This window comes from Periplaneta americana, chromosome 7 (genome assembly GCF_040183065.1).
Source record: "Periplaneta americana isolate PAMFEO1 chromosome 7, P.americana_PAMFEO1_priV1, whole genome shotgun sequence".
NCBI classification, from domain to species: domain Eukaryota; kingdom Metazoa; phylum Arthropoda; class Insecta; order Blattodea; family Blattidae; genus Periplaneta; species Periplaneta americana.
The window spans coordinates 8,081,715-8,107,799 of record NC_091123.1 but is presented as its reverse complement, the minus strand read 5'-3'; the positions used below and the strand labels follow the sequence as shown (position 1 = coordinate 8,107,799).

Sequence of the window (26,085 nt, the reverse complement as noted above, 5' to 3'; positions counted from 1 at the left end):
CTGCTAGATGTGGTATATCTCTGTGTTGGTTGTATTGTTGACATAGAGATTCAGCGGTTTTTAACTTTCAATTCATTTAGTGATTTTTATTCGGTGAAACGAGCGTTGAGCGACTTCCGCCGATTTTGGAATAGACACCGACGCACTTGAACTGCCAACATAGAAAACAAAAAATCACTCAATCGCTTTCACCTTCATCTTGACGGGATGATAAAAGCCTAAACTAACCTAACCTAAGTGCGTTGGTGTCTATTCCAAAATCGGCGGAAGTCGCTCAACGCTCGTTTAACCTTTTATTCTTTTGAAGAATCATATCCAGGCCTTGTACACTGGTATCTGACAAATATTATCGTAGTGATCACACGTATTCCTCCAAGGGCATGATGGACACACTGTACGAGGGGCTTGTGAAAATCTAATCGTCACGGTGTCAACCCTGTTTACGTTGCAGTGTTGCCAACAGGACGGAAATTCCGCTGTCATTTTCAATTCAATTTTTGGGGGATCTTCCTGAATCTTCCGTTTCAAATTTCCTCGTAATCAAGTTGGAGGTTAACAGTTACGCCGAGTATGAACGTTAATGCAACTTTCCTCAGACTTCAAAGCAGGATTACTACCATAGACAAATAAATAGCTCTTCACAAGAGATGCCAGAGAAGTGATTTAACTTACAGCCAGATAAATATTGTTTTGTATTTGGAAACATGTATTTACAATATTTTTGTAAATTGCAATTTTGAGATTCATATTAGTTTTTTCAATTGCATACAAAGGGATAATCTTTTATTTATTGTTTTTGTACAGTCATGAAAGTGTCAAGTCTACCCAGTCACTCTTTCTTTAAGACAAAACGGAAGTACTGTATTTGATGGAAAAATGGTGTTCCTCCTTGTTAGATCTAAAATCTGGCAACCCTGCCTGTTAGCCAATTTTGACAATGACGTATCCTATAAAAAAAATGACCATAAGGTTATAGAACGATACTAGTTGAGAAATTTAGGAGCAAAGATTTCCAACATGACATTCCACATACAATTTAATTTAAGAATGTAATTTTTAAGTAAGAGTTTCACTGTAACTCATAACAATACAACTCAGATCATACAAACTATTTCCTCTAATTTATAAAACAAACAACTTTTCTTATAATTAGATATAACATATTCTGTGAAATAAAGGTCCGAAGTAAAGGATACACAACAGAGTTTGTGAATTAACACACAGAAACTTGTTATCATATTACACACAGCACTGGAAGGTACAACACATGGAAAAGACATTAGTTGAGCATCGTGTGTCTGTCGTAGATGTTGCGTCTCTGCTCCCTCACTTGTCGCTTCCACTTGTCCTGCTGGTGCCCCACTCTGTTGAGCACATTGCCCCTGACACCCATCGCGTGTGATGAGCCCCCACCGACACTCGTACTAGTTTCATCCTGCAAATACAATACAATTCTCTCAATCTATATTTTTCGTTTCCAAATAAGTAAGGGTGGAGATTTTTAGCAATTTGAAATTAGAAACGTAGGAATTTTGATTTTAACATTTAGAATTTTATAGGATTTATGCATTCGTCATTTAGTGTTTTGAAGGAAAATATGAACTCTAGGTTAATATAGGAAGATAGACTGTATGTTTTGAAAATATCAATGTTGTTTAGTTGACTGTCTGAAGGCAGGTTGTAATCTCACGAGTGACGCAAATAAGCCAGGAAGTAGTGGGGGAGGGTGGCCAGTTCCTTTCCCCCTCCATTGCATACAGCACTGACTAGCTACATATTACACTTATCAGACTTCAGATAATCGTTCTTCCTCTGACACATATCATCAAGTGAGATGTACTGCCTGGTAATAGATGTACAACTCAGCCAGGACCTTAATCACGGACTTACATACAGATACTAATTATTTATTATAGTCCGGATCAGCTTACTTCATACCCTAAGGGTGAAACCTAACCATTTTTCCCCCATTACTACATACGCTAGTGGATTGTGGTGATTTTCTAGTTTGCAGGTTGAATTTTCTTTTGCCAACTTCGTTTCGAATTTCGATACTGACAAATACTACAAATGATAGTGATTTTGTAACTATAGTCCCGTCGCTCTAATTTCCGGCAGCCAATCGCGTTGCAGGTTGGCTACATTTAAACGTGTGCGTCTTGTGATTCGCTTATGAAGACGTTATTCATTTCTTAAGGCTCGATAAATACTTAATATAATCGCCCGCCATTTTGGCTCTTTCGTTGGCGTTCGCAGAAAGCACACGAAGACGTTATTTGCCACTCAATTATTTGCTGAATTACAGTGCGTTTGATTTATTATCATAGGAGCTACGACATGATAATGTTTAACGGTGTGGCAAATAGATTCCTCGTATGGTAGCTCGGCAACGAAAGAACAAAAATGGCGAACAATACTACCTACCTAGACTTTATAGAGCCTTCACTTTCTAAGACGTAAGCAAAGAGGCAGAGTCACGCCGGAAATAACAGCGTCGCGACTATAACGGGTATGTTGGCAGCTGAGACAAATATCAATAATATTTGTCGGTACTGGAGTTCCATGAAATTAAAATTGTACTAGATTTCTGAGCCGGTTACTGGAAGCTAGAGACATTTGAACATACTAATAATTAATTAATATCAGTATTAATATTGTGACAGCGACGTGAGATTCGAACTCACGACCAGCGTCCCGCAAGAGAGAAGATCGCGCGGAGCACTTTGTGATGGCGCGCGGCGAAGAGGGGAAAGGGCCAACACGGCGAGAGAGTGGAGCGAGTCTGTGCGCGCAGCTGCTACTTAACGCAGTGAATGTGGAACGACCTTCCCGACTATTCCAGAAGTCTGTCGATGTAGAGATATCGAGATAATTCTCTACACACCTGTAGAAAATTCTCGCAACTATGATTTTGCTATAAAAGAAGAAGCGCCAGCGAACTAGAGCAGAGTTTCCAGTTTTCAGTTATTCAGTCAGTGAGAAAACCAGAGCAAGCAAGCCAGCCGGAGTTCGACTCGAGTGTGCGTCCGCATCTGCGTCAGCATCCGAAGGCCTGAGTTCGAGTGCAGTGGACCGCAGTTGGAAGGACCTGAGTTCGAGTGCAGTGGACCGCAGTTGGAAGGACCCGAGTTCGAGTACAGTGAACTGTCTCTGAAGGTCTGTGGTTCGAGATACCGTGAACTCGAGTGACTGAGATAGAAGAACTGTGAACTGAGAACTGGTAGTTCTGATTTGTAAATAGTGCTTTGTAAATATTAGTTAAGATTAACAGTTCATTGTTGTGCGTAATAGTCCAAGTAAATTGTCATTGTCGTCGGTGGAGTGCTATAACGAATACTGTGTTGAGTGAAGATCCAATTGTTGACAAGAGCGTTTAAGGTGAATTGTAGAGAGGAATTATTGTTGTGACGAATAAATTACATTGTTGTTACTAATAAAAAGTCACATTGGTGTCAGAATCGGGACATTATCGACAATGGAGAACCTACAGCTGATCCTGCAAGCCATCGCGGAACTGAAAAACGACTTAAGTGCAGTAAAAGCAGAAATGAAGAACGATATCAGTGAGGTTAAGAACGATATAAATGAAGTGAAAACGGAGATGAAAAGTGACATAAGTGAAGTGAAAGGCGACATAAGTGAAGTGAAAACGGAGATGAAAAGCGACATAAGCGGAGTGAAAGATGACGTCACTACGCAAATTGAAAGCGTTTCAGCCCACGTAGATGGAATTGTCGCCATCGTGAAAGACGAACTCAAAGCCGATCTTGACAACCTAAACAAGAATTTTACAACTATAAACGAGACAGTAACCGAATTGAGACAGGAGGTAGACCATTTCGACGGCAAAATCCGCGATCTCGAGCGTCGTCAAGAGCAGACGAGCGAGTTGCTGGACAAGACGAGTGAGGTGATGGACAAACACGCCGAGGAAAACAAGCACATACTCACGTTGATGGACCGACATGCTGAAGAAAACAAGCACATTCTCGCGTTGGTGGATCGCCAGGCTAAAGAACAGAAACAGATAATTGCCGAGGAAGTTCAACGGGCCGTGGAAAGATCGGCGACAGAATGGAGGACCTCATATAGTGGCCCTGGGGAACCATCGCCTTCAGCCAGACATTACAACGTCAAGACGCCAAAATTCGACGGTACGACGTCTTGGGCGATATTCCGTCGCCAGTTCGAGGCCATCGCAGAGCACAATGGGTGGACGCCAGCAGAGAAAACCACTCAGCTGCTGGCCGCGCTTCAGGGACAGGCGTCGGAGATTCTTCACAGCGTTCCGGAAGATGGGACAGCCGCTGAGATAATGGCGGCCCTGGAGGGACGTTATGGTGACCATCAACTTGCGGCAGCGTTCAGGACCCAACTAAAAACGAGGGTCCAACAGTCAGGCGAGTCCCTGCAAGAATTTGCGATGGCGGTGGAACAACTGGCCCATAAGGCGCTCAGGGGCCTGCCTAATGATTTCATCGCTGGAGAGGCGGCCTACACCTTCGGCAGCGGAGTTCGAGACCCAGAAATAAGACAACAGCTACTCCTGGCACAGCATCGTACCATCAATGCAGCTCTGGCGGCGGCCCTCAGGATGGAGGCGGCCAAGTCGGCAGCGGGAGTCTCAGCACCGCACTGGATCATGAGCGTCACGGCGACGGATGCTGGGGGGCGCCAACCGAAGCCACCCGAGCGGCAGTCAACGGAGCGGCGGAGACGACGGACGCCCACCTGCTGGTCCTGTGGGAAACCGGGACACCTGAGAAGGGACTGTGACCGATCCGGTCAGAGGCAGAAAAGAGAGGTGGCCGACGTCGAGGAGCGTCAGCAGTCAACGGAGCGGCGGAGACGACGGGCGCCCACCTGCTGGTCCTGTGGCAAACCGGGACACTTGAGAAGGGACTGTGACCGATCCGGTCACAGGCAGGAGAGAGAGGTGGCCGACGTCGAGGAGCGCCAACAGTCAACGGAGCGGCGGAGACGACGGACGCCCAACTGCTGGTCCTGCGGGAGACCGGGACACCTAAGGAGGGACTGCGACCGCTCCGGCCACCAGCAGGAGAGAGAGGTGGCTGACACCGAGAGAAACCAACAGTCGCCTGAGCAACGGAGACGACGGGTGCCCACCTGCTGGTCCTGCGGTGAACCTGGGCACCTGCGGAGGAGTTGCGACCGACCTGGCAACAGTCGGGAGAGAGAGGAGGCCGATGCTAAGAGGAGCACGTCGGCGCCATCATCACCGTCCCCTCGGCTCGTCCTGAAACCGGTCGACAGAAGGTGCGACGATGGGCTGATTGCTGAAGGACGGATAAGAGGCCGTCAATGCAGAGTACTGGTGGACACCGGGGCGATGCTCACTATCGCCAGACCAGACGTCGTGCGGGGCCTACCTGGGAGGACGCCGCTGCGCCAATACGAGCTACGGACTGCTTCAGGCGAGAGCTTGCCCATCCAGAGAGAGGTCTTCCTGGACCTGACCTTGGGGAAGAGGAAACTGGAGATGTGGGTGTTCGTCGCCAACATCACCGAGGACGTCGTCCTGGGACTCGACGCCATGCGGTTACTCGATGCGACGGTGGACGTCCGGCGCCGTATACTCCGTCTTGGTCGGGATGAAGTGTTCCTGATGGACGCCGAGGACCAACCCGTGGCCAGCGAGCTCTCCTTGGAGGGCCAAGGGGAAAAGCAAGATGGCGCCCACGCTGTACGAGTATCGCTGCCCAGCCAAGCCAAGGATGGGATGGCGCCACCATAAGGAGGGAGCAGCCGGAGGACCCCAAACGTTGGACCGACTAGCAGCCTACCAAGGGACTGCCCGAGACGAGCAGTCCTAAGGAGGGAGCAATATGACAGCGACGTGAGATTCGAACTCACGACCAGCGTCCCGCAAGAGAGAAGATCGCGCGGAGCACTTTGTGATGGCGCGCGGCGAAGAGGGGAAAGGACCAACACGGCGAGAGAGTGGAGCGAGTCTGCGCGCGCAGCTGCTACTTAACGCAGTGAATGTGGAACGACCTTCCCGACTATTCCAGAAGTCTGTCGATGTAGAGATATCGAGATAATTCTCTACACACCTGTAGAAAATTCTCGCAACTATGATTTTGCTATAAAAGAAGAAGCGCCAGCGAACTAGAGCAGAGTTTCCAGTTTTCAGTTATTCAGTCAGTGAGAAAGCCAGAGCAAGCAAGCCAGCCGGAGTTCGACTCGAGTGTGCGTCCGCATCTGCGTCAGCATCCGAAGGCCTGAGTTCGAGTGCAGTGGACCGCAGTTGGAGGGACCTGAGTTCGAGTGCAGTGGACCGCAGTTGGAGGGACCCGAGTTCGAGTACAGTGAACTGTCTCTGAAGGTCTGTGGTTCGAGATACCGTGAACTCGAGTGACTGAGATAGAAGAACTGTGAACTGAGAACTGGTAGTTCTGATTTGTAAATAGTGCTTTGTAAATATTAGTTAAGATTAACAGTTCATTGTTGTGCGTAATAGTCCAAGTAAATTGTCATTGTCGTCGGTGGAGTGCTATAACGAATACTGTGTTGAGTGAAGATCCAATTGTTGACAAGAGCGTTTAAGGTGAATTGTAGAGAGGAATTATTGTTGTGACGAATAAATTACATTGTTGTTACTAATAAAAAGTCACAATATTAATACATAATCGTTATTTTATGTGTTGCGTTGTGGGTATAATTCAAGACTATAGTCAGGTAAGTTTTCGGAGTTAGTACTAATAATTTCATATGGTCAAACAAAATACATTTTTTTAGGTTAGGTCTCGTGAGTCAATTGTTCAGTCAAACCAATGAATTTCGTATTGCTAGACAAAATACTAGACATGTTGATCCCTTTCTCGTATAGTTTGCCTACGAAAATATGTTACAAATTATTGAATTATTTAGAATAACCTTCCAACATAAAGTACGGTAAGTAAATAAGTAATTTAGTACGTAGGATCGTATATCTGATAACTGTTGGCAACACTGACAAGACGGCAATATTTGCTGTTTAGGAACTGTTCTTATGTGACCCTCACTATACCTTGTTAATTAGTGCCACCACTGAAAGAAATCACAGAACACATCTGTACATTTTCTTCTTTCGTGTTCTCCTATAACTTAATTAAATTGTTTTTACTGGAAAATCTTTCAGCATCTACGCTGTGGACCCCAAATATACTGCAGAGCTGCTTGGGCCAACTCTAGAGTATTTGAGCTTTGAAGCCAACAACATTAGCACGCAGTCCACTCTTTTTTGTTCTGATATTTTGAACAATTTGGGAATGAAAATATTCATCAAGATATTTATGTTAACATCCCGGAAAAATGGTATCTTTGTTCTGATCTCACATGAGCCTTTCAATTCAACTGATAATACCTGGCCAGCAATGGTAGGGTTAATAAGTTTGCCAACATATTGGGAAAAATAATTGTGCAATTTTCTGCCACATAACTGCTCAATGTTTTGTTACACTTAGCCAGATGCACCATAAATAAGTTTTTAATTTTTTTTGCACATTTTCATTTGAATTAGAGTTTCAGAACTCCAACACATCTGTGGTAACCATCATCCAGCACATCTTTTGAGGACAGTGCATAATGTTAACAGCTTGTCCCACAGCTTATGTGCAAAAGGGAAGGAAAACCTTCCAACTCAATGATTAACTTACTAATTGAGAAGGAAGCTTAGTCCGACAATATACTTCAAAATAATAAATTACAATTTTCTTTAACCTCCTGCGACATTCCAACTCTTCTTGAACCAAATGGTATTAGTCAGTTGGATGGTAAACGACCTGACGGCTTGACAATTCTTTGGTCCAAAGGTAAATCACTCATCTGGGATTTTACATGTGTAGATACATTAGCCTTTTCCCATTTAAAATCTTCTGTCAATTGTGCCGGATCTGCTGCTGAATCCGCTTATCATGCTAAACGACGCAAATATGAACATTTAACATCAAATTACATCTTCGTCGCTTTTGCAGTTGAGACCTTCGGTCCGTGGTGTAGAGACGCTAAAGATCTACTGACGCAAACTGGTACATGCCTACTGTCCTGTACTGGTGATCCTAGATGTATCAATTTTCTTCGTCAACACATTGGAATAGCGATTCAGCGAAGGAATGCTGCCTCCATCCTGGGATCATTTCCTAACTCTATTTCGATGGAAGAGATCTTTCTCATTTAATGTGTAGCCTACCTGCTTGAGCACGGGTAGAAAGTTCACAAGAAGAAAACTTCCACGAAGAAAGGAGGGAGGATGTCCGATCTTTAATGAAGCCATGATCTTCAGTGTGCCGGCTCACACATTATTATTATTAATGAATTTGTTACATCTTGGTCGAGAATATCCACAAGGTTATGACTATTTTCGATCTTGTCTCAAACGAGCTTTCATGAAGAACCAACAAGTCACTGATCCCAAGCAAATTGAAGTTCTGATTGCCATGGCAATTATGTGGTGAAAGAACTTGAAGCATTATATATGCTGTGCAAGTATCGAACCCTCAAAAGAAGATACTATAGTGACAACAACTAGACTGATAGCACAATAACCAATGAAAGATAATAAAAGTGAATTTTGTGACTTGCACAGAGAGCATCTGACTGAGAAGGTTGAGATTGCAAAAATATAGCAGCTGCACCAATAACATTTAAAAATTAAATTCCTAACACTGTTTTTGAATTTACTAATAGTGAAATTTTCCAAACTTGGGTATTTTAAAATTATTTTGTTATAATTCATTGTAACTTTGTTTAAGAGCCATGCTTGTGAAACACTTTGGTTCTTTCAGTCGTATAAGATCGGTTGTTTTAGTTTTGTATTTATAATGCTAGGTAGGCCAACAATTTGATTTTTTTTTTTGCGATTTTTATGTATGAAGTTTAATAAAGCATTATGATTTTAGGCATAATTTTCTACTATTCACTAAATCTCATCCAAAGATTGAAACCATGAAGTCCAGCGTGCAAGCACACGGAATGGAAATAAAACTGTTGGAAGGTTTGGATACCTTTCCTCAAGAAAACTCAAATATATATTTTTCATTCTTCATTTTCTATTATATAAATATAAATTTAACTTTGTATAAGATCAATTTTATTTAAAAAAATAGTGGGTTTCGCATTTATATCGTATTTTAGTACAAATTTCTAATTTTGTGTACCATGTTAATCCGTGTAATTCCCCCCCCCCCCCATTTTTTCTAAAATTCGTAACCGAATATTTTAGGAGGGGGGAGGAAATTACGGATAACTACGAAAAATATCGGGAGTGAAGTGGTTATACATAACAGCAGGAAATAATATTGGTTTAATTGTGCCGTGTAAATATTATACTTTCACTGCATCACTACTTAACACCACGCATGAAAAGCGAGAACTGGTTGCTACCTGCTAGCCTACTAGTTTCTTTTTCTCTCTCTCAAAGTGCGCGACAAGAGAACCGGTTGATGGGAGGGGGTGAATGCTGACCTTGGAATTTCCAAACATATTTGTGCAATCCTTTCAGTCCTCACTGATTGGTCAAAAGGTGTCCAAAGTTGTGATTTAAGAGGAGGAAACTATGCTAGAAAAATAAAATTCTGAAAATATGCCTTAAAAATCTAAGGGGGGGGGGGAAATATGCGAGGGAGGCAATTGCGCGAGTAAATACGGTATATTTCACATTTTATCGCACATTCAAAATTCATTAAAAAGGTCGTGAAAAATGAAAGTACAAAAGCACAGACCTTTACAGTCATTTCATATTTCATTGCTCTTATGAAAAATCACCACCCCTTATCATAAGTGCATGGAAGTCCACATCACTGACTGCTTGCTGTTATTGGATCAGCATAACTATCACATGCAAATCATAGCCAAAAGTCTGGATTAGCCAAGTTGATGTTGCATATTTAGATGGCTTGTCTCATAAATATGTAGCTGCAATAAAGAATGACTGCAGGGTCAAATCTCCATGAGGAAAGAAATAGTCCCCATGAAGTGTCAACTAGTGTATGGAATCAGTGCCCAAGAAATAATTTCTACAATAAATGTTTCTTTTCATTCAATTGAATTTCCAGATACTATATTTCAATCATTACATAGATTCACATACCTAAAGGAGTCACCGATAAAAATTAAAATATGTTGCTGTTGATTTTTTCTAATGCCAGGCATTTGACAATAAAGTCATTTGACCTCTTGCACTCCAATATTTTTCAAAGATATTATCATGGTCAGCCACTGAAGCACAGATTTTGAGGTGTTCCGAATCCTTTTCTTGGTTTGAGTTGCACAATGGGCAGTTAGGGGACTGATATATTCCAATTCTATGTAGGTGTTTGGCCAAACAATCATGGCCTGTTGCCAATCTAAATGCAGCTACAGACGATTTTCGTGGTAAATCGGGAATTAACTGTGGATTATGATGCAGAGAGTTCCATTTTTTCCCTTGGGATTGTGTTATCAAATTTTGTTTGTTGTAGTCTAAGTATGTAGATTTAATAAATCTTTTCACAGAGTAATACGTAGATTTAGTAACAGGTCTGTAAGTAGCAGTGCTACCCTTCTTTGCTAAAGCATCCGCATTCTCGTTTCCCAGGATTCCACAATGGGATGGTATCCATTGGAATACAATTCTTTTATTGAGTGATATTAATTGAGAGAGCATATTAGTTATTTCTGCTGTTTGAGATGAAGGTGTGTGTTTAGAGACTATTGATACAATAGCTGCTTTGGAGTCTGACAATATAACTGCATTCCTAAATTTATTGATGTGGCATAGAAGATTCCTGAGACTTTCACTTATTGCAATGATTTCACCAACAAAACTTGTTGTTCCATATCCAAGAGATCTACAAAGTGAGAAGAGACAGCAAGTAACACCTGCACCGGCACCTTGTTCTCTGGAGATCAAGGATCCGTCGGTGTATTAATGAAGCCAGTTTTGTGGAGGATACCTAATATTAATTGTCTCTAAAGACAATTGTTTCAGTATTTCTTCTGTTAAATTTAGATTATATTCTATATTTAATAGAGTTAAAGGGTTTGGTTTAATTTGTAAGTTTTCTTTTAAATTCGGGATATTGATTTTCTGTTTTAATTCTTGAACAATGGATATGAAACTTTTTTGAGTTTTCAATCTACAGAGAAGACTGTATGAATGCCAATTGTTTCCTGGTAATCTGATAAGTTTTACATATTGAATCAGTGCTTTTTCTTCTATTGTCATTTTGATGCTGTTAATATTAGTGAGGAATCTCATAGAATCTATTGGAGTTGTTTTGATTCCACCAGTAATGAGTCTGAGAGCTTGGTTTTGAACACATTCTATGTCGTTTATGAAAGGTGAAGTAATTAAAATTTCTTCACAGTATGTCAGCACTGGCTGTATAAACATTTTGTATGTAGTGTTCAAAGTATTCCTAGAGCATCCCCATTTCTTTCCTGTTAGTCTTTTTAGAAGGGAGAATCTTTTACGAGCTTTTTCAGAAATGTAATTCAAATGGTTGCTCCATGTTAACTTACTATCGAAAATAACTCCAAGGTATTTGGATTCATAAGTCCTAGGAAGGTGTTGGCCATTATATTGGATATTGAATTCTCTTTCTTTTTTACCGAGTGAAAATATTTGGTAGTTACTTTTGCTTAAATTGAGTGTCATCAAATTTGATGTATTCCATTCATGTAGTTGATTTAGAGCTTTAAGAGCAGAATTTTGAATTTTGTCTCTATGTCTGTAAGATCCGGAAGTCTACAAAACTATATCATCTGCAAATAGTGCTGTTTTCATGTTTGATTCCTCTAATAGGGAGGGTAAGTCATTTATATAAATATTGAATAAAGTTGTGCTGAGAACAGCGCCCTGAGGTAGACCTCGATGCGTTTGTCTGTAACTAGAAAGTGAGTTATTGAATTTAGTGGCAATGAATCTTTGACCAAGGAATTCTGATATCCATCTGAACATATTGCTGGAGATACCTAATTTCTGGAGTTTTAGTAATAATTTATTTCTCCAAACAGAGTCATATGCTAACTGAAAGTCAATAAATATTGCGAAGGTATATTCTTTCTTGTTAAAACTGTCTTTTATTTCTTGGCCGAGGCGTATGACTTGTTCATGGGTAGAGTGTAGTTGTCGAAAGCCGGCTTGTCCTGGTGATAAAAGATTTTGGGATTCTAAATACCAAGTTAATCTGTTGGAGATCATGGACTCCATGGTTTTTGCTATCATGCTTAATAGTGCTATTGGTTGATAACTATTAACATCATGAGCAGGTTTCCCTTTTTTGTGAATTGGTACAATGATTGCTTTTTTTCCAAGCTGCAGGAATTGAGGTGTTCCATGATAAATTGAAAATGGATAAAAATACAGACTTGGCTTTTTCCCCCCAGATGTTTAAAAAATTCGGAATGAATGTTGTCAGGGCCAGGAGATTTCTTGGTTTTTAAATTTTATATAGCTAGAGTTAATTCTTTGGAAGTAAAATTTTGATGAAATATTTCAGGTTTTGTACTAGTAATATTGTTTTTATTATTTTCATATAATTTTCTTTTGATAAATTTGTCAGTTTTTTTGATATTGGGATGTAATCTGTGAGAGTTTGAGTAGTGTTTATTAAATGCGTTTGCTATATCTCTACTATCTGTTAGTGTTTTGTTATTATGAATAATAGGTTGGCTAGTATTTTCCTGTGTATTGGAAATATTCTTCAGAAATTTATATGTTTTAGCACTATCGGTTCTGTAATTAATATAAAAATTAAAATATATAAGTTATGTTTTACTTAATGATGCTCGGAACTGCTGAGGTTATGTCAGCGTCACTGGTGTGCCGGAATTTTGTCCCGCCGAAGTTTTCTTACATGCCACTAAGTCTCGTGACATGAGCCTGTTGCATTTAAGCACACTTAAGTGCCATCGACCTGAGCCAGGATCGAATCCGCAACCTCAGGCACACAAGCCAGCATTCTATCGACTGCACCAACCAGGCCGACGCTACTGATAAGAAGCAAAATTGTCATCTATAACCAAATTATCGAACAGGTAAATCAGTTCAAATATTTAGATAATATTGTTTCATATGAAACTGAATCTTACTCTCAAACAGCAGAAATAACTAAAATGCTCTCTCAATTAATATCACTCAATAAAAGAATTGTATTCCAATGGATACCATCCCATTGTGGAATCCTGGGAAACGAGAATGCGGATGCTTTAGCAAAGAAGGGCAGCACTGCTACTTACAGACCTGTTACTAAATCTACATATTACTCTGTGAAAAGATTTATTAAATCTACATACTTAGACTTCAACAAACAAATCTGATAACAAAGTCTCAAGGGAAAAAATGGAACTCTCTGCATCATAACCCACAGTTAATTCTCGATTTACCACGCAAATCATCTGTAGCTGCATTTAGAATGGCAACAGGCCATGACTGTTTGGTCAAGCACTTGCACAGAATTGGAATATATCGGTCCCCTAACTACCCACTGTGCAACTCAAATCAAGAAATGGATTTGGAACACCTCAAAATCTGTGCTTCAATGGCTGGCCATGACAATATCTTTGAAAAATATTGGAGTGCAAGAGGTCAAATGACTTTATTGTCAAACGTCTGGCATTAGAAAACAACAACAACATGAAACTGAATTTGATATTAATCATAAATTAAACAATTTCATAAAGGGTTACTGGTGTCATTAACAATGTGTTTAAATCAAAATTAACTTTAATTAAAATCCGGATAAGAATGTATAATGTATTGGCTCTTCTGACTTTACTATACAGTTGTGGAAACTGGACAATCAAGGTAAAAGATAAATCAAGAATAAATGCGGCAGAAATTAAATATTTAAGAACAGCAAGTTATAAATGGAACGACTACAAAACAAATATAGAAATTTTGGAAGAATTGAGAATGACATCAGCCCTTGAACAAATTTTAAATTATAAGTCAAAGTGGATATAACATGTCAATAGGATGCCCCACAACAGATATTCTAGATCACTAAAAAATTACACCCCGGCGGATACAAGAAATCCAGAAGATCACTGAAGAGACTTCTCGACCTCTAATATGAGAATAGAATGGATCAATCTGTGGCCAACTCCTTGGGAGCTCCTGTACATGATGATGATGACAGATTCATTAAATGCAAGATTACCTAGAGTTATTTTTCTATAAGGAAACTGAAAACTTTGGTATCCAAACATTATTCTAAGAATATCATACTTTGCCCTTTTCAGAAGTTTGTTACTATATGAGATCTGTACTTGGGGAAACAGTTCTGGTATTCCCAAATTACTTATTAAAAAAAAAAAAAAAAAAAGTCTTACGTAGTATTAGTATTATGGGTGCCTCTTTCAATTCCCATTGCAGAATGTTGTTCAAACAAGAGAAAAATTCTGCTTTGTGTAGTGAGTATACATATTTGAAGGTTTGAGGATAAAAAAGAAACTTCAAAAGTGTTAAAATCGTATTGTAACTTTTAAAGTGTTAAAACTGTCTTGGAACTTTTAAAATGTTAAAATTGTATTGGAACTTTTAAAGTGTTAAAATTGTATTGGAACTTTTAAAGTGTTAAAACTGTCTTGGAACTTTTAAAATGTTAAAATTGTATTGGAACTTTTAAAGTGTTAAAACTGTCTTGGAACTTTTAAAATGTTAAAATTGTATTGGAACTTATAAAGTGTTAAAACTGTCTTGGAACTTTTAAAGTGTTAAAACTGTCTTGGAACTTTTAAAATGTTAAAATCGTATTGTAACTTTTAAAGTGTTAAAACTGTCTTGGAACTTTTAAAGTGTTAAAATTGTATTGGAACTTTTAAAGTGTTAAAACTGTCTTGGAACTTTTAAAATGTTAAAATTGTATTGGAACTTACTGTCTTGGAACTTTTAAAATGTTAAAATCGTATTGTAACTTTTAAAGTGTTAAAATTGTATTGGAACTTTTAAAGTGTTAAAACTGTCTTGGAACTTTTAAAATGTTAAAATTGTATTGGAACTTTTAAAGTGTTAAAACTGTCTTGGAACTTTTAAAGTGTTAAAATCGTATTGTAACTTTTAAAGTGTTAAAACTGTCTTGGAACTTTTAAAATGTTAAAATTGTATTGGAACTTTTAAAGTGTTAAAACTGTCTTGGAACTTTTAAAATGTTAAAATCGTATTGTAACTTTTAAAGTGTTAAAACTGTCTTGGAACTTTTAAAATGTTAAAATCGTATTGTAACTTTTAAAGTGTTAAAATTGTATTGGAACTTTTAAAGTGTTAAAACTGTCTTGGAACTTTTAAAATGTTAAAATTGTATTGGAACTTTTAAAATGTTAAAACTGTCTTGGAACTTTTAAAATGTTAAAATTGTATTGGAACTTTTAAAGTGTTAAAACTGTCTTGGAACTTTTAAAATGTTAAAATCGTATTGTAACTTTTAAAGTGTTAAAACTGTCTTGGAACTTTTAAAGTGTTAAAATTGTATTGGAACTTTTAAAGTGTTAAAACTGTCTTGGAACTTTTAAAATGTTAAAATTGTATTGGAACTTTTAAAGTGTTAAAACTGTCTTGGAACTTTTAAAGTGTTAAAATTGTATTGGAACTTTCAAAGTGTTAAAATTGTACTGGAACTTTCAAAGTGTAAAAACCTGTATTGGATCTTTTAAAGTGTTAAAATTGTATTGGAACTTTCGAAGTGTTAAAACTGTCTTGGAACTTTTAAAGTGTTAAAATTGTACAGGAACTTTCAAAGTGTTAAAACTGTCTTGGAACTTTTAAAGTGTTAAAATCGTCTTTAAAAAAAGGTAATGTACTTTGGGTTGCAGTATGGTCCAGTCCTGGCAACCCAAGGTACATTACGGGGGGGGGGGGGGGGACTTTTAAAGCTTTTATGAAAATGTAATTACAGATTTAAAAATTGTAAAGACTCTTGTGAGATCTCTGTATACGCACCTCCTCATTGGTGTGCTCCTGGTAGCTGCCCTTGGCCCTCTTGTTCAGCAGTGGATCGAGGCAAATCAGAAACAGCATGTAGATCACGAGCAAAGATATGATCCATATGACGATGATAACCACCACCTGCAAGTTACGATTTCCATTACATAAACAAATTTTATATAGCGATGTATCCTTGTCCAAGACAATCCCTAGCATAACAGTATCATCAAACGAAATGCGTAGCTAACGAGAAAGACAGGTCATGGCATGAGGTCACATTCTTAGTCACAACATGGCCAACATTGAATAAGTTTATATATAAATGCACGTTTGACAATTCCTTTGTTTTTTAGAACTTTGAACATGCATTTATTTTAGGCGATTTTCAAGATGGCCATGACTAGACCATGATAACCATGTGACTCTGATTCACGCATAGCTTTTCTTTCTTGTCAGCCACGATGAAATGTGTGATCAGTGTAGTAATCAGTGCTAAGGTGGTCATGATTATGTTGTCACCTTAGTCACCTTTTTATGTATGTTTTGGGAATAATAAATAATTCTCAATTTTATCTTTTTGTGACAGTGATAAAGATTTTAATTATTATCCCTACAACTTCCTCTACAGACATAATAAAATTACTACATGAAAGATTACAAATATGTCAGGTACCGGTATATCAAAAGAGGCCTATTTCAAGAAAATACAAATTTCAAATGTTAAAATTTACAGGAAGTCGATCTTGTAGCTCTAAATTACATTAAAACATGTTTCAGAAAACATTCGAAAATATTCCTCTAATTTTGTAACAGTGATTTATAAAATAGGCTAAGTATATATTGTTAACATATTGTGTTAAGACAGATTGGAGTGAACGCAGTTTTATGAAACAGGAATGACTACGTTTTAGTAATAAAATTGTATCAGCTGAAATATCAAGAATTACAAATGAACAGATAATAAAATTCTTAGAAACATAGTTTTAAAAAGTACGAGAAAAGAGAATGATAAAAATAAATAAGTTACAAGAAAATGTAAAATAAGTTTTAAAATATAAGTGTGTGTGATATATAAGCAGATCTAACTATACCATGTGTAGTTCAAACTATAATACTTAAGGTGCATCTACACAGTTCAACTTTTCTTTCAACTTTACATATTCAACCATTGCATGCAAGATTGATACTAGGGAGGATTGGAAAGTAATGCACAACAATTTCTTTACGGTATACTATTTTGGTTAGGACGTTCAAAGTTGGCAGATAGTTAATTTGAATCTTGTGCTAGACAGCAATGGCTCGATTAGGTGTCACCCTGGCGGAACGAGCTGTAACTACTGAGTAAAGATGGAACGTGTGTTAGCATCGTCTACTTGTGAAGAGCAGCGAGGTGTAGTCCGTTTTTTCTGAGCGAAACAAAAAAAGTCCGAGGGAAATCCACAGGGAAATGTTGGAGGTGTATGATGCTGATTGTCTGGACCATAGCAACATCTCCAGGTGGTGCAGGTTCTTTGAAGAGGGCTAAGTAAATCTTACTGACGAAGCACGTTCCAGTCGACCAGTGACCGCTGCAATGTCACCAAATGTCAGAGGCATCATTAAAGTGGCAATCACCCACCCTACAGTCCAGACTTCGCACTGTCCGAGTTTCACCTCTTTGGACCATTGAAAAAATTACTAGGAGTCCAGTGCTTTGGTTCGGATGAAGAAGTGAAATCAGTCGTGCGTAGGTGGTTATACACCCAGAAAATGGAGTTTTATGAACGAGGTGTACTGAATCTGGTGTCACGATGGGGGAAATGTGTTAAGAGACTTGATTCCTGTGTTGAAAAATAGGTGAAATCTATAGCTTTTTTCTGCATTATTTCGTTTGGTTACTTATTAAATACGTTGCCACAAAAAATGTTGTATGTTACTTTTTGATCCTCCCTCGTATTTAATATTAATTAATATAATATAATATATATTAATCACCTCCTTAAGGATTGACCTGACCTTCTGATACACCCTGTGTGTGTGTCTATATATATATATATATATATATATATATATATATATATATATATGTGTGTGTGTGTGTGTGTGTGTGTAGTGAAGATGATGTTTAAAATGGGGTGCCATGTAGACACAAAATCTTCATGCATCTTATTTGAAACCGCGTTTTAAACTTGATTCTTTCAATATTCTTTCCAGATTGCGTGCATGCACACATGGAAAATTGAACCATATGTTGTTGTTGTTGTTTTCTAATGCCAGGCGTTTGACAATAAAGTCACTTGCCCTTTTGCACTCCAATATTTTTAAAGATATTATCATGATTAGCCAGTGAAGCACAGATTTTGAGGGTTAAATGGCAAGTTGTAGCCAATTTAAGTGAACACCATATTTTAACGTTTTGGTGGCTACTTCATTCACACACAACCCCCAGAATGTCTGGAGGACCACACCTGCTGTTGGTCGACGGGTCCATTGGACCTAGCTGGGAGATCTTGCTGATCATCAGCTTTCCCTCCTTAAGCCACTGGAGGACGATTTTAGTGCCATAGCAGGTCAGCACTAGGAACAGAAAAGTAGAAAGGGGAGGAAGGAAAGGGAAATGAACCCCTAGGCCTCGAATGCTCTAATGCTGTTGGGGTTGAAGAAAGTAAGAGTTCAGTCAGAGGACTGGATAGGAAAGGGTAACGAGGGAATAAACCATATAGATGCAGCTATAGAGAATTAACATTGCCATAAGGAAATCCATGTATAAAAAATTGAAGGTGAAATTTCATGTAGGTGGCCATGTGTAATAAATTAGTAGCCTTGAAGATAAAGAAGACTATCTACTGATTATTGCCAACTAAAATTCTGTTTGATAGCATTAATCTTGAAACAATGGATTTTATACTACAGAAGAAAAGATTTTATTTATTGAACTGTATGGAAACAATTCTTTGAGAAAGGTAAGAGACATATTTGCTGGACTCTTTCCTGGTAGAAGAGTTCCATCCCATTATACGACTTGTGTAAACTTAAGAATATGGGTAAATAATTGTTTATATGTGTCTTTGTGGAAAAAGTAACCTAATGACAAAAAAAATCTTTAAAATGAAATACACAACTGAAATTATAACAGTAGCCTAACACCAGGATATAATTATTATGAATCACCTAACCTAAAACTGATAATATATTATCAAAGGATCATGCATGATAAGTTGGCACCTACATGAAATTCCACTTTCAATTTTTTATACATGGATTTCTTATGAAAATATTAATTCCCTATGTATTAGGGTATAGTTTGAAAACATGGTATACGTAAAAAATTGTATGTTGATGAGTGAATGATAGCTAAATGACTGATCAATTGTGTCATTCAACATTAAAACACACTGTAACCAAATAAATAAATGAATAATAAAAACAAAGTATACAAACTTTGATTATCGTGGTGTTTCTGCTCTCATACTTGCACTCGCATCTGGGACAAAACTCTTGCTCCTTTCCTTTGATGTCATCTCCCATTCTTGGCAGGATGACAGTCTCACAGTTGCTGGAAACATTCGGTAAAACATAAGGAGTCATTTAACATATCTTGTCTACATTAGCTGCAATAATACCAGATTTTAAATCAGTGAAGAGTATTTTATTATGGACGTTTACACTATTGACAAGATGTGTGAGGAGAATTTGGTAATTATTTAAAATAATGGCTCCGGAGTTATTGTTATAATTATTTGGGGTTTTCTGTGAATGTTTTCAATGTAGTTATTAATTTATTAGTACGTGATGAGTGGCTGATGTGTTTTTGAAGAATGTATGGATGTTTTATCAATTGAAGCCGGTTGTGTTCATTTCTTAATGTGACTGTGTGTGGGTAGATGTGTTGTGGCTGAGGGTACATCTGATGAGTTCAATTGTAAAGGGCAATTGAGGACCGTTTTTGCAAAACTTGCTAACTGCAAAATTGAGATTTTGGTGGATTCGTTAACATAAAGCAGGCCTCTACACGATGTTAAAGTTATCTTAATAAAATTGAATTATTTCTCTTCATTATAGTGTGTCAAAGTGTGATGGTTGGACTTATAACCTACTTGTCTCCATTCAGTTTTTTGTCTCTCCTGTAAAATTTAGTTTTTTCAGTTAGCAAGTTTTGAAAAAACGATCCTCAATTACAAATGATTCATCAGGTTTTAAGCGGCTGAATAAAGAAAAATATAACAGAATAATGTAAGATACATCAAAACAGAAACTGTCCAAGTTTCGGACACACCTTCACAAGTGTTCGATGTGGCTTCCTCTCATTACATGACACACATCGATGCAATATTGAAGTTTGTATGCAGTAGCATATCCCTGGTAATGGTCGTAAATACATCTGTAATGCGCTTCCTGAGCGCGACCAAAGTTGCTGGTAATGGTAACACGTACACTATATCTTTTACACATCCTCAGACAAAAAAAAAAAAAATCACACACTGTTAGTCAGGGGATCTAAGAGGCCACTGTGACAATGCTAAGTCATCTTCAGCGCATCACCCAATCCAACAGCGAGGGAGCTCTGTGTTCAGGTAGCGACGCACTTCAGTGTGTCAATGGGGCAGTGCCCCATCAAGTTGGAATATGAAGTTATTGGAATCCTCAGTCACTTGAGGAAACAACCATTGCTACAGCATATCGAGAAATGACATACAGGTCACAGTTGTCTCTGTGTAAAAAAAAGGGGCCGTACACCTTTGATTTAGACACTGCAGCAAACACATTCACTTTTGGAAAATCTCGTTCATGTTGCACGGTCAAACGTGGTTTTTCAGTATGCTTGGGCGACCTGGAGGTGACGTTCCAGAGGATTGTCTCCAGAACGTACGCTGTACGGTAACAAAGGAAAATGACTTCTCATATTCCAAAACTGCGAACGCTTTCTGCTGCACAGACATTATTTTGAAAACTAAGCTTGTGCTGCTGTCTGTCTACACGCACCAGAGTTACAACAATGGAAAACTCTCAGAGTTTTTCTTTCGATTCATGATTAGCACAAATATATTGCATCCATAGTTTTCGCAAATATTTGACTTAAAACCTGATGAATCATTTATAATTTCCCTGTATTTCAGATTAATGAAGGTGAATATCAGAAAAGGTCACATGTAATTCATATTTTTTAATTGTGAAACAGAAAGCATCAGCTGTAATTCAGATTGGTCAATAGTTCAGAAAGTGTTAGATGTAATTTAGAAAACATCAATTGTAATCCAGAAAGCATTAAACTTTTTCACGTTGACATTAATTAACATACAATAACATAAATAAAACAGACAGTTGTCATGACCAGATAGCGGATTTTCGGTCCCTACACAGCTACAAGATATCGTGTCCCATGCCATACAGAGGCAGCGTAGCAATGAGTTCTCTGCAACTGACATACACCTAACATTCAGTATCGGGACCAGAAATCTGCTGTCTAACAAACTATAATAATTTATAGTGCTATACTATACTGGGTGTTCATTTCAAAGTGTGTCATGACGTCACTGTTGTTGGGTCACCGATTTGAAGCGAGTTTCAGCTTATATGTTAGAGAAGTTGCCTATTATTTAAGGCGTTCTTCAATCTGAACTTGAGAACGTGTACGATATAACTTGAACGTCGTAGCAACAGATGGCGGTCTGTACAGTCTGTGTGCTACCATAACCTCTTTCGAACTGTGTTTTGCGCTGGCAAGTCGTACGCAGGGTATTTGTTATCATCGGTTGTGTACGGTAACATTCCACAACACAAATCAAATGCTCCGTGTCCATGTTGACCGTCGAAGTTAATGTCAACAAATACGTAAGTAATCGTCTTAACCCTCTCCCCATATCCCGACAGTACGTATTTCCAAACAGTTCACATTCCTGCCACTACCGGCGTTACCATACGTATCGGCACGTACTCTTCAGAATGAACGCCGTACTTGCTAGCCAACTTCTCTGCCTCTTAGATTATACACCTGAGCTGCGGAAGTGTAGGAAGATTGAATTCTCTAGGCTCATCAGCTAGCCACATGACGGCATACAGCGAGCCAAGACACATTTTGAACTGAACACCCAGTACTTATACATACTGGCTTTTAAGGAACCCGGAGGTTCATTGCCGCCCTCACATAAGCCCGCCATCGGTCCCTATCCTGAGCAAGATTAATCCAGTCCCTACCATTATATCCCACCTCCCTCAAATCCATTTTAATATTATCTTCCCATCTACATCTCGGCCTTCCCAAAGGTCTTTTCCCCTCTGGCCTCCCAACTAACACTCTATATGCATTTCTGGATTCGCCCAAATGTGCTACATGCCCAGCTCATCTCAAACGTCTGGATTTAATGTTCCTAATTATGTCAGGTGAAGAATACAATGCGTGCAGCTCTGCGTAATAATTTATAGTATGAGAGTAAAATTAGATTTTATCTGTCAATGGATAGTTTAGTGTCATAGGCACAGCTGAGGGTGATAATGTCCACAACTGCACACAATCTGTTCACTCTCGTGTGCTATACAATATTTTATTCATTACTGGTATCTAAATTTGATTTTAAATTGTATTGGTTGTGAAGAAGTTATAAACGAATGTTGTTGTTATTTTCTAATGCCAGGCGTTTGACAATAAAGTCGTTTGACTTCTTGCACTCCAATATTTTTCAAAGATATTATCATGGCCAGCCACTGAAGCACAGATTTTAAGGTGTTCCGAATCCATTTCTTGGTTTGAGTGAAAATGGCAAGTTGTAGCAGATTTAAGTGAACACCATATTTTAACGTTTTGGTGGCTACTTCATTCACACACAACCCCCAGAATGTCTGGAGGACCACACCTGCTGTTGGTCGACGGGTCCATAGGACCTAGCTGGGAGATCTTGTTGATCACCAGCTTTCCCTCCTTAAGCCACTGGAGGACGATTTTAGTGCCATAGCAGGTCAGCACTAGGAACAGAAAAGTAGAAAGAGGAGGAAGGAAAGGGAAGTGAACCCCTAGGCCTCGAATGCTCTAATGCCGTCGGGGTCGAAGAAAGTAAGAGTTCAGTCAGAGGACTGGATAGGAAAGGGTAAAGAGGGAATTAGGTATTGAATAGAGAAAAATTATACCAAATTCAGTCATTAACTCATCAAGCTGACCAGTGCTAATTGATGAGTAGCCCCTCCCTTTAGTTCAGCTCGTAAAATTATGCTTACTAACAGCTGCACCACGGGAAGGTAGGGATGGGACATTGGGTATTTGTCCAGGTTGGTTCCTTAAAGCCTTCAATGGGAAGGATTAATGAATCTCCCCCCTGTATCCGACAGATACCCTTTTGCAGCCATAAACGAATGTATGGATTTTATTGTTGCTAATGTGTTGGTTGTCATGGAGAGAGTGATTTAAAAACTTTTAATTCACAGCTGTGAATAAAGCCATTGTTTAGGTTGCTAAAGACGGTGAAATAAAGACCAGTTAAGATACCAGTCATGAATAAATTATATTTTGATAATTTCAATTGCACAATCTGAATTACATTAAATGATTAATCTCAGTTACAATTATTGATGTTTTCTGAATTACAACCGACATTTTCTGAAATATAATTGATCTTTCCTGAATCTCACTTATACAATCTGAATTACATGTGACCTATTCTGAAACTTACACGATTAATTTTAAATTAAATTAACGCCTTCTGAATGAGTATTGATTTTTTCTGGATTACAGCTGGAAAAAGTGTAGTTGAGTTGTTCAGTCTGTTAATATTTGTAATAATGATTTTGAGGGTTTAAAAAAGTATTTGCTTCACCGTGAAGTTATTTCTGAGCAATGTAAATATTCAAAAAGCTTTGTTATAATCAGAGGAGATTGAAACAGGAAACAGTTTTGTTGTCACAAATATTTTAGTACAATGAAACAAATTAAGAGGAAGTGCGCCTTTAATGTTTCTATATTTCATAATATATTTTTTAGTTTTGTGTATATATTTGTGTTGAGAAAGTTTGTTTTGGATAACTGAAGATCCACCTCATCAGATGTTTATCGAAAGGGAATTTGGATTAAGTTCGTTAACTATTGTGGACTGATACTCTTTCTGTAGAGAAGTGTGCTTACTTTGGGAAGTTCACAGCTTGGTGGAACTGGTATTGTGATAAAATGATAAAGCAAATGTTGGGACCAGGAATTTCTGTACTGCTGAAAGTTTGCATCCTGCACTTCATGTTCAAGGGGTGAGTGTTTTTTGTAATGTGAAAATTATTTCCGAGCATTATTACTTACTTGTTGTATTCTCAGTGTTAAAATATGCCATTTTACGTGATTTTTAAGTGACTATTTTTGGAGACGGTATTCCAAATTTTAAAGAAAAATTGTGCATCTCCTAGTTTGGTTTTTCCATAGAATCACTCCTTATCCTTTATGATAGACCAACCCTGCATGGTCCTACCTGCTTTTCAAATCATTTGTGATAACTGATAAGTGAACATACATTACTAGAGTACTCATATTTGGGACTTCGTCTACATAAGAGTAGAATATTTAGAAACTGGTATCTTCTTTTACACTGTTCATAAGGGATAGCTGAGTTCCACAGTTAAGTTCTTGGTACAGCTATATTAGCACTAGAAATAATGAAATTTTTCACTGTAATCAGAAGTACAATATATGTCTGAAAAAAAAACTACACTAAAACTACTGCTGTTATACACAATGCCTCATTCACAGACACTTTCACTATATTGACATGTTCAATCCATGTACTAAACAAGACCCTTACCATTTATTGGGAGGTACATTGCCAATGTAATGATTCCGATTGGACTGTGTACCATTCACAACTGAAGGATTTGGACACACGCATTTGCACCGTACATCCTCATAAGACTGGGCCTGTAACAGACAGAATGAAATTTTAAAAATGGGTTCCTTCTACCGTACAGGCGACTTCCTCAGGAATATACATCAATATTCACTTTGCCCTGAACCCAGTATTTTTTGCAGACCCAACCCAAGCGAATTACTTTTAATTGTTACTTGCAACGTTACATATCCCCGCATATTCAGATTTTCCTTACGTCACTCGTAACCAGTCTACCCCTAAGCTACAATGACAAAAGTCACCTTGTGAAAAGTAAAAGCAAAACAGAAAAAATTCTGTCTTGAAGGTCAGAACACAGTATAAAGTAGATCTTCTTTATCTGCGGTCAGAAGATTTGCAGAAAACACCAAACTGCATTAGATTGCTTTTTCACATTATTAGATCTTCTGTAACGAAACGAGTAGGTTACAGAATGAAGCTGATTAATGTAACTATGTACAAAAGAAGTAGGCTAATATTATACACAACTGAATCATTTTCATACCTGAACGATGACTGAATGGAGAACAACAACTACAGTTAACGAAATTAACACTTTATGCCACATTATTGTATATTACTACTGTCTTTCGTTTACCGAATAATGTAATATGTTAATTTAACAAATCACAATCACGAGTGTAACTGCTAAAACTGGACTGATTTATTTAATAACATATAATCCTATCACGAAACATATGACAGGTGTAACTAAAACACTCAGCTGTTCACATGCGCAATCTATAGCACAAATCACACACTTAAAATTACTGCTGGCATCTGTGAACAGTGTAAAGAAATTAGGCTCCTACGTTCCGTGCGTCACCTACCGATAGCCTACTGAAACATTCGTGTCAATTGAGAGACTAAATTAAAATTTTCGCAGAGTAGCCAACCTGTGCAAATAAGATACAACATAACCTATATTTCTATAATGTAATCTTGCACTTCTGATGAAAATTACACTACGAGAAGTGCAGGGTTACTTACCTGCAAATGGGTTCTCTAAAAGGCATTTGTAAGTAAGTAATCCTGCATCTATCATAGTGCAATCTTCACTATTCAAATAGTATGTGGAATTGTATTGTTGTTAATAGGTTGGCAATGCCTCAGAAAAGTATGAAACTGGTTCTTAATTTGACTTACATATTTACAGTGACGTCATGGACAAGTAAATAACAGGATGCGCAACTAATTGAGTTTCCCGTTTCACACGTTAGAGGCGCTAATGTAAAAATTGATCTTTCTGCCATTTCTTATCTTTAGAAGAACTTATTTACATCTAATAGCACATATTTCATTCATTGACTGCACTATTATGTTGTTGTTCCACTTGATGTGCTGTTA

At 38.2% G+C, this 26,085-nt stretch overlaps 1 protein-coding gene across 1 annotated transcript; it reads right to left on the bottom strand.

Moving 5' to 3' along the window:
- Window positions 1–1,018: 1,018 nt before the first annotated feature.
- On the bottom strand, window positions 1,019–25,493 carry LOC138702859 (uncharacterized protein CG1161). The gene is made up of 5 exons (XM_069830207.1): window positions 25,244–25,493; window positions 24,658–24,770; window positions 19,328–19,442; window positions 15,923–16,048; window positions 1,019–1,435 (listed from the first exon to the last, which is right to left on the bottom strand). The coding sequence occupies exons 1-5, from the start codon at window positions 25,304–25,306 to the stop codon at window positions 1,280–1,282; spliced, it is 573 nt and encodes a 190-aa protein (XP_069686308.1). The 5' UTR covers window positions 25,307–25,493; the 3' UTR covers window positions 1,019–1,279.
- Window positions 25,494–26,085: the final 592 nt, after the last annotated feature.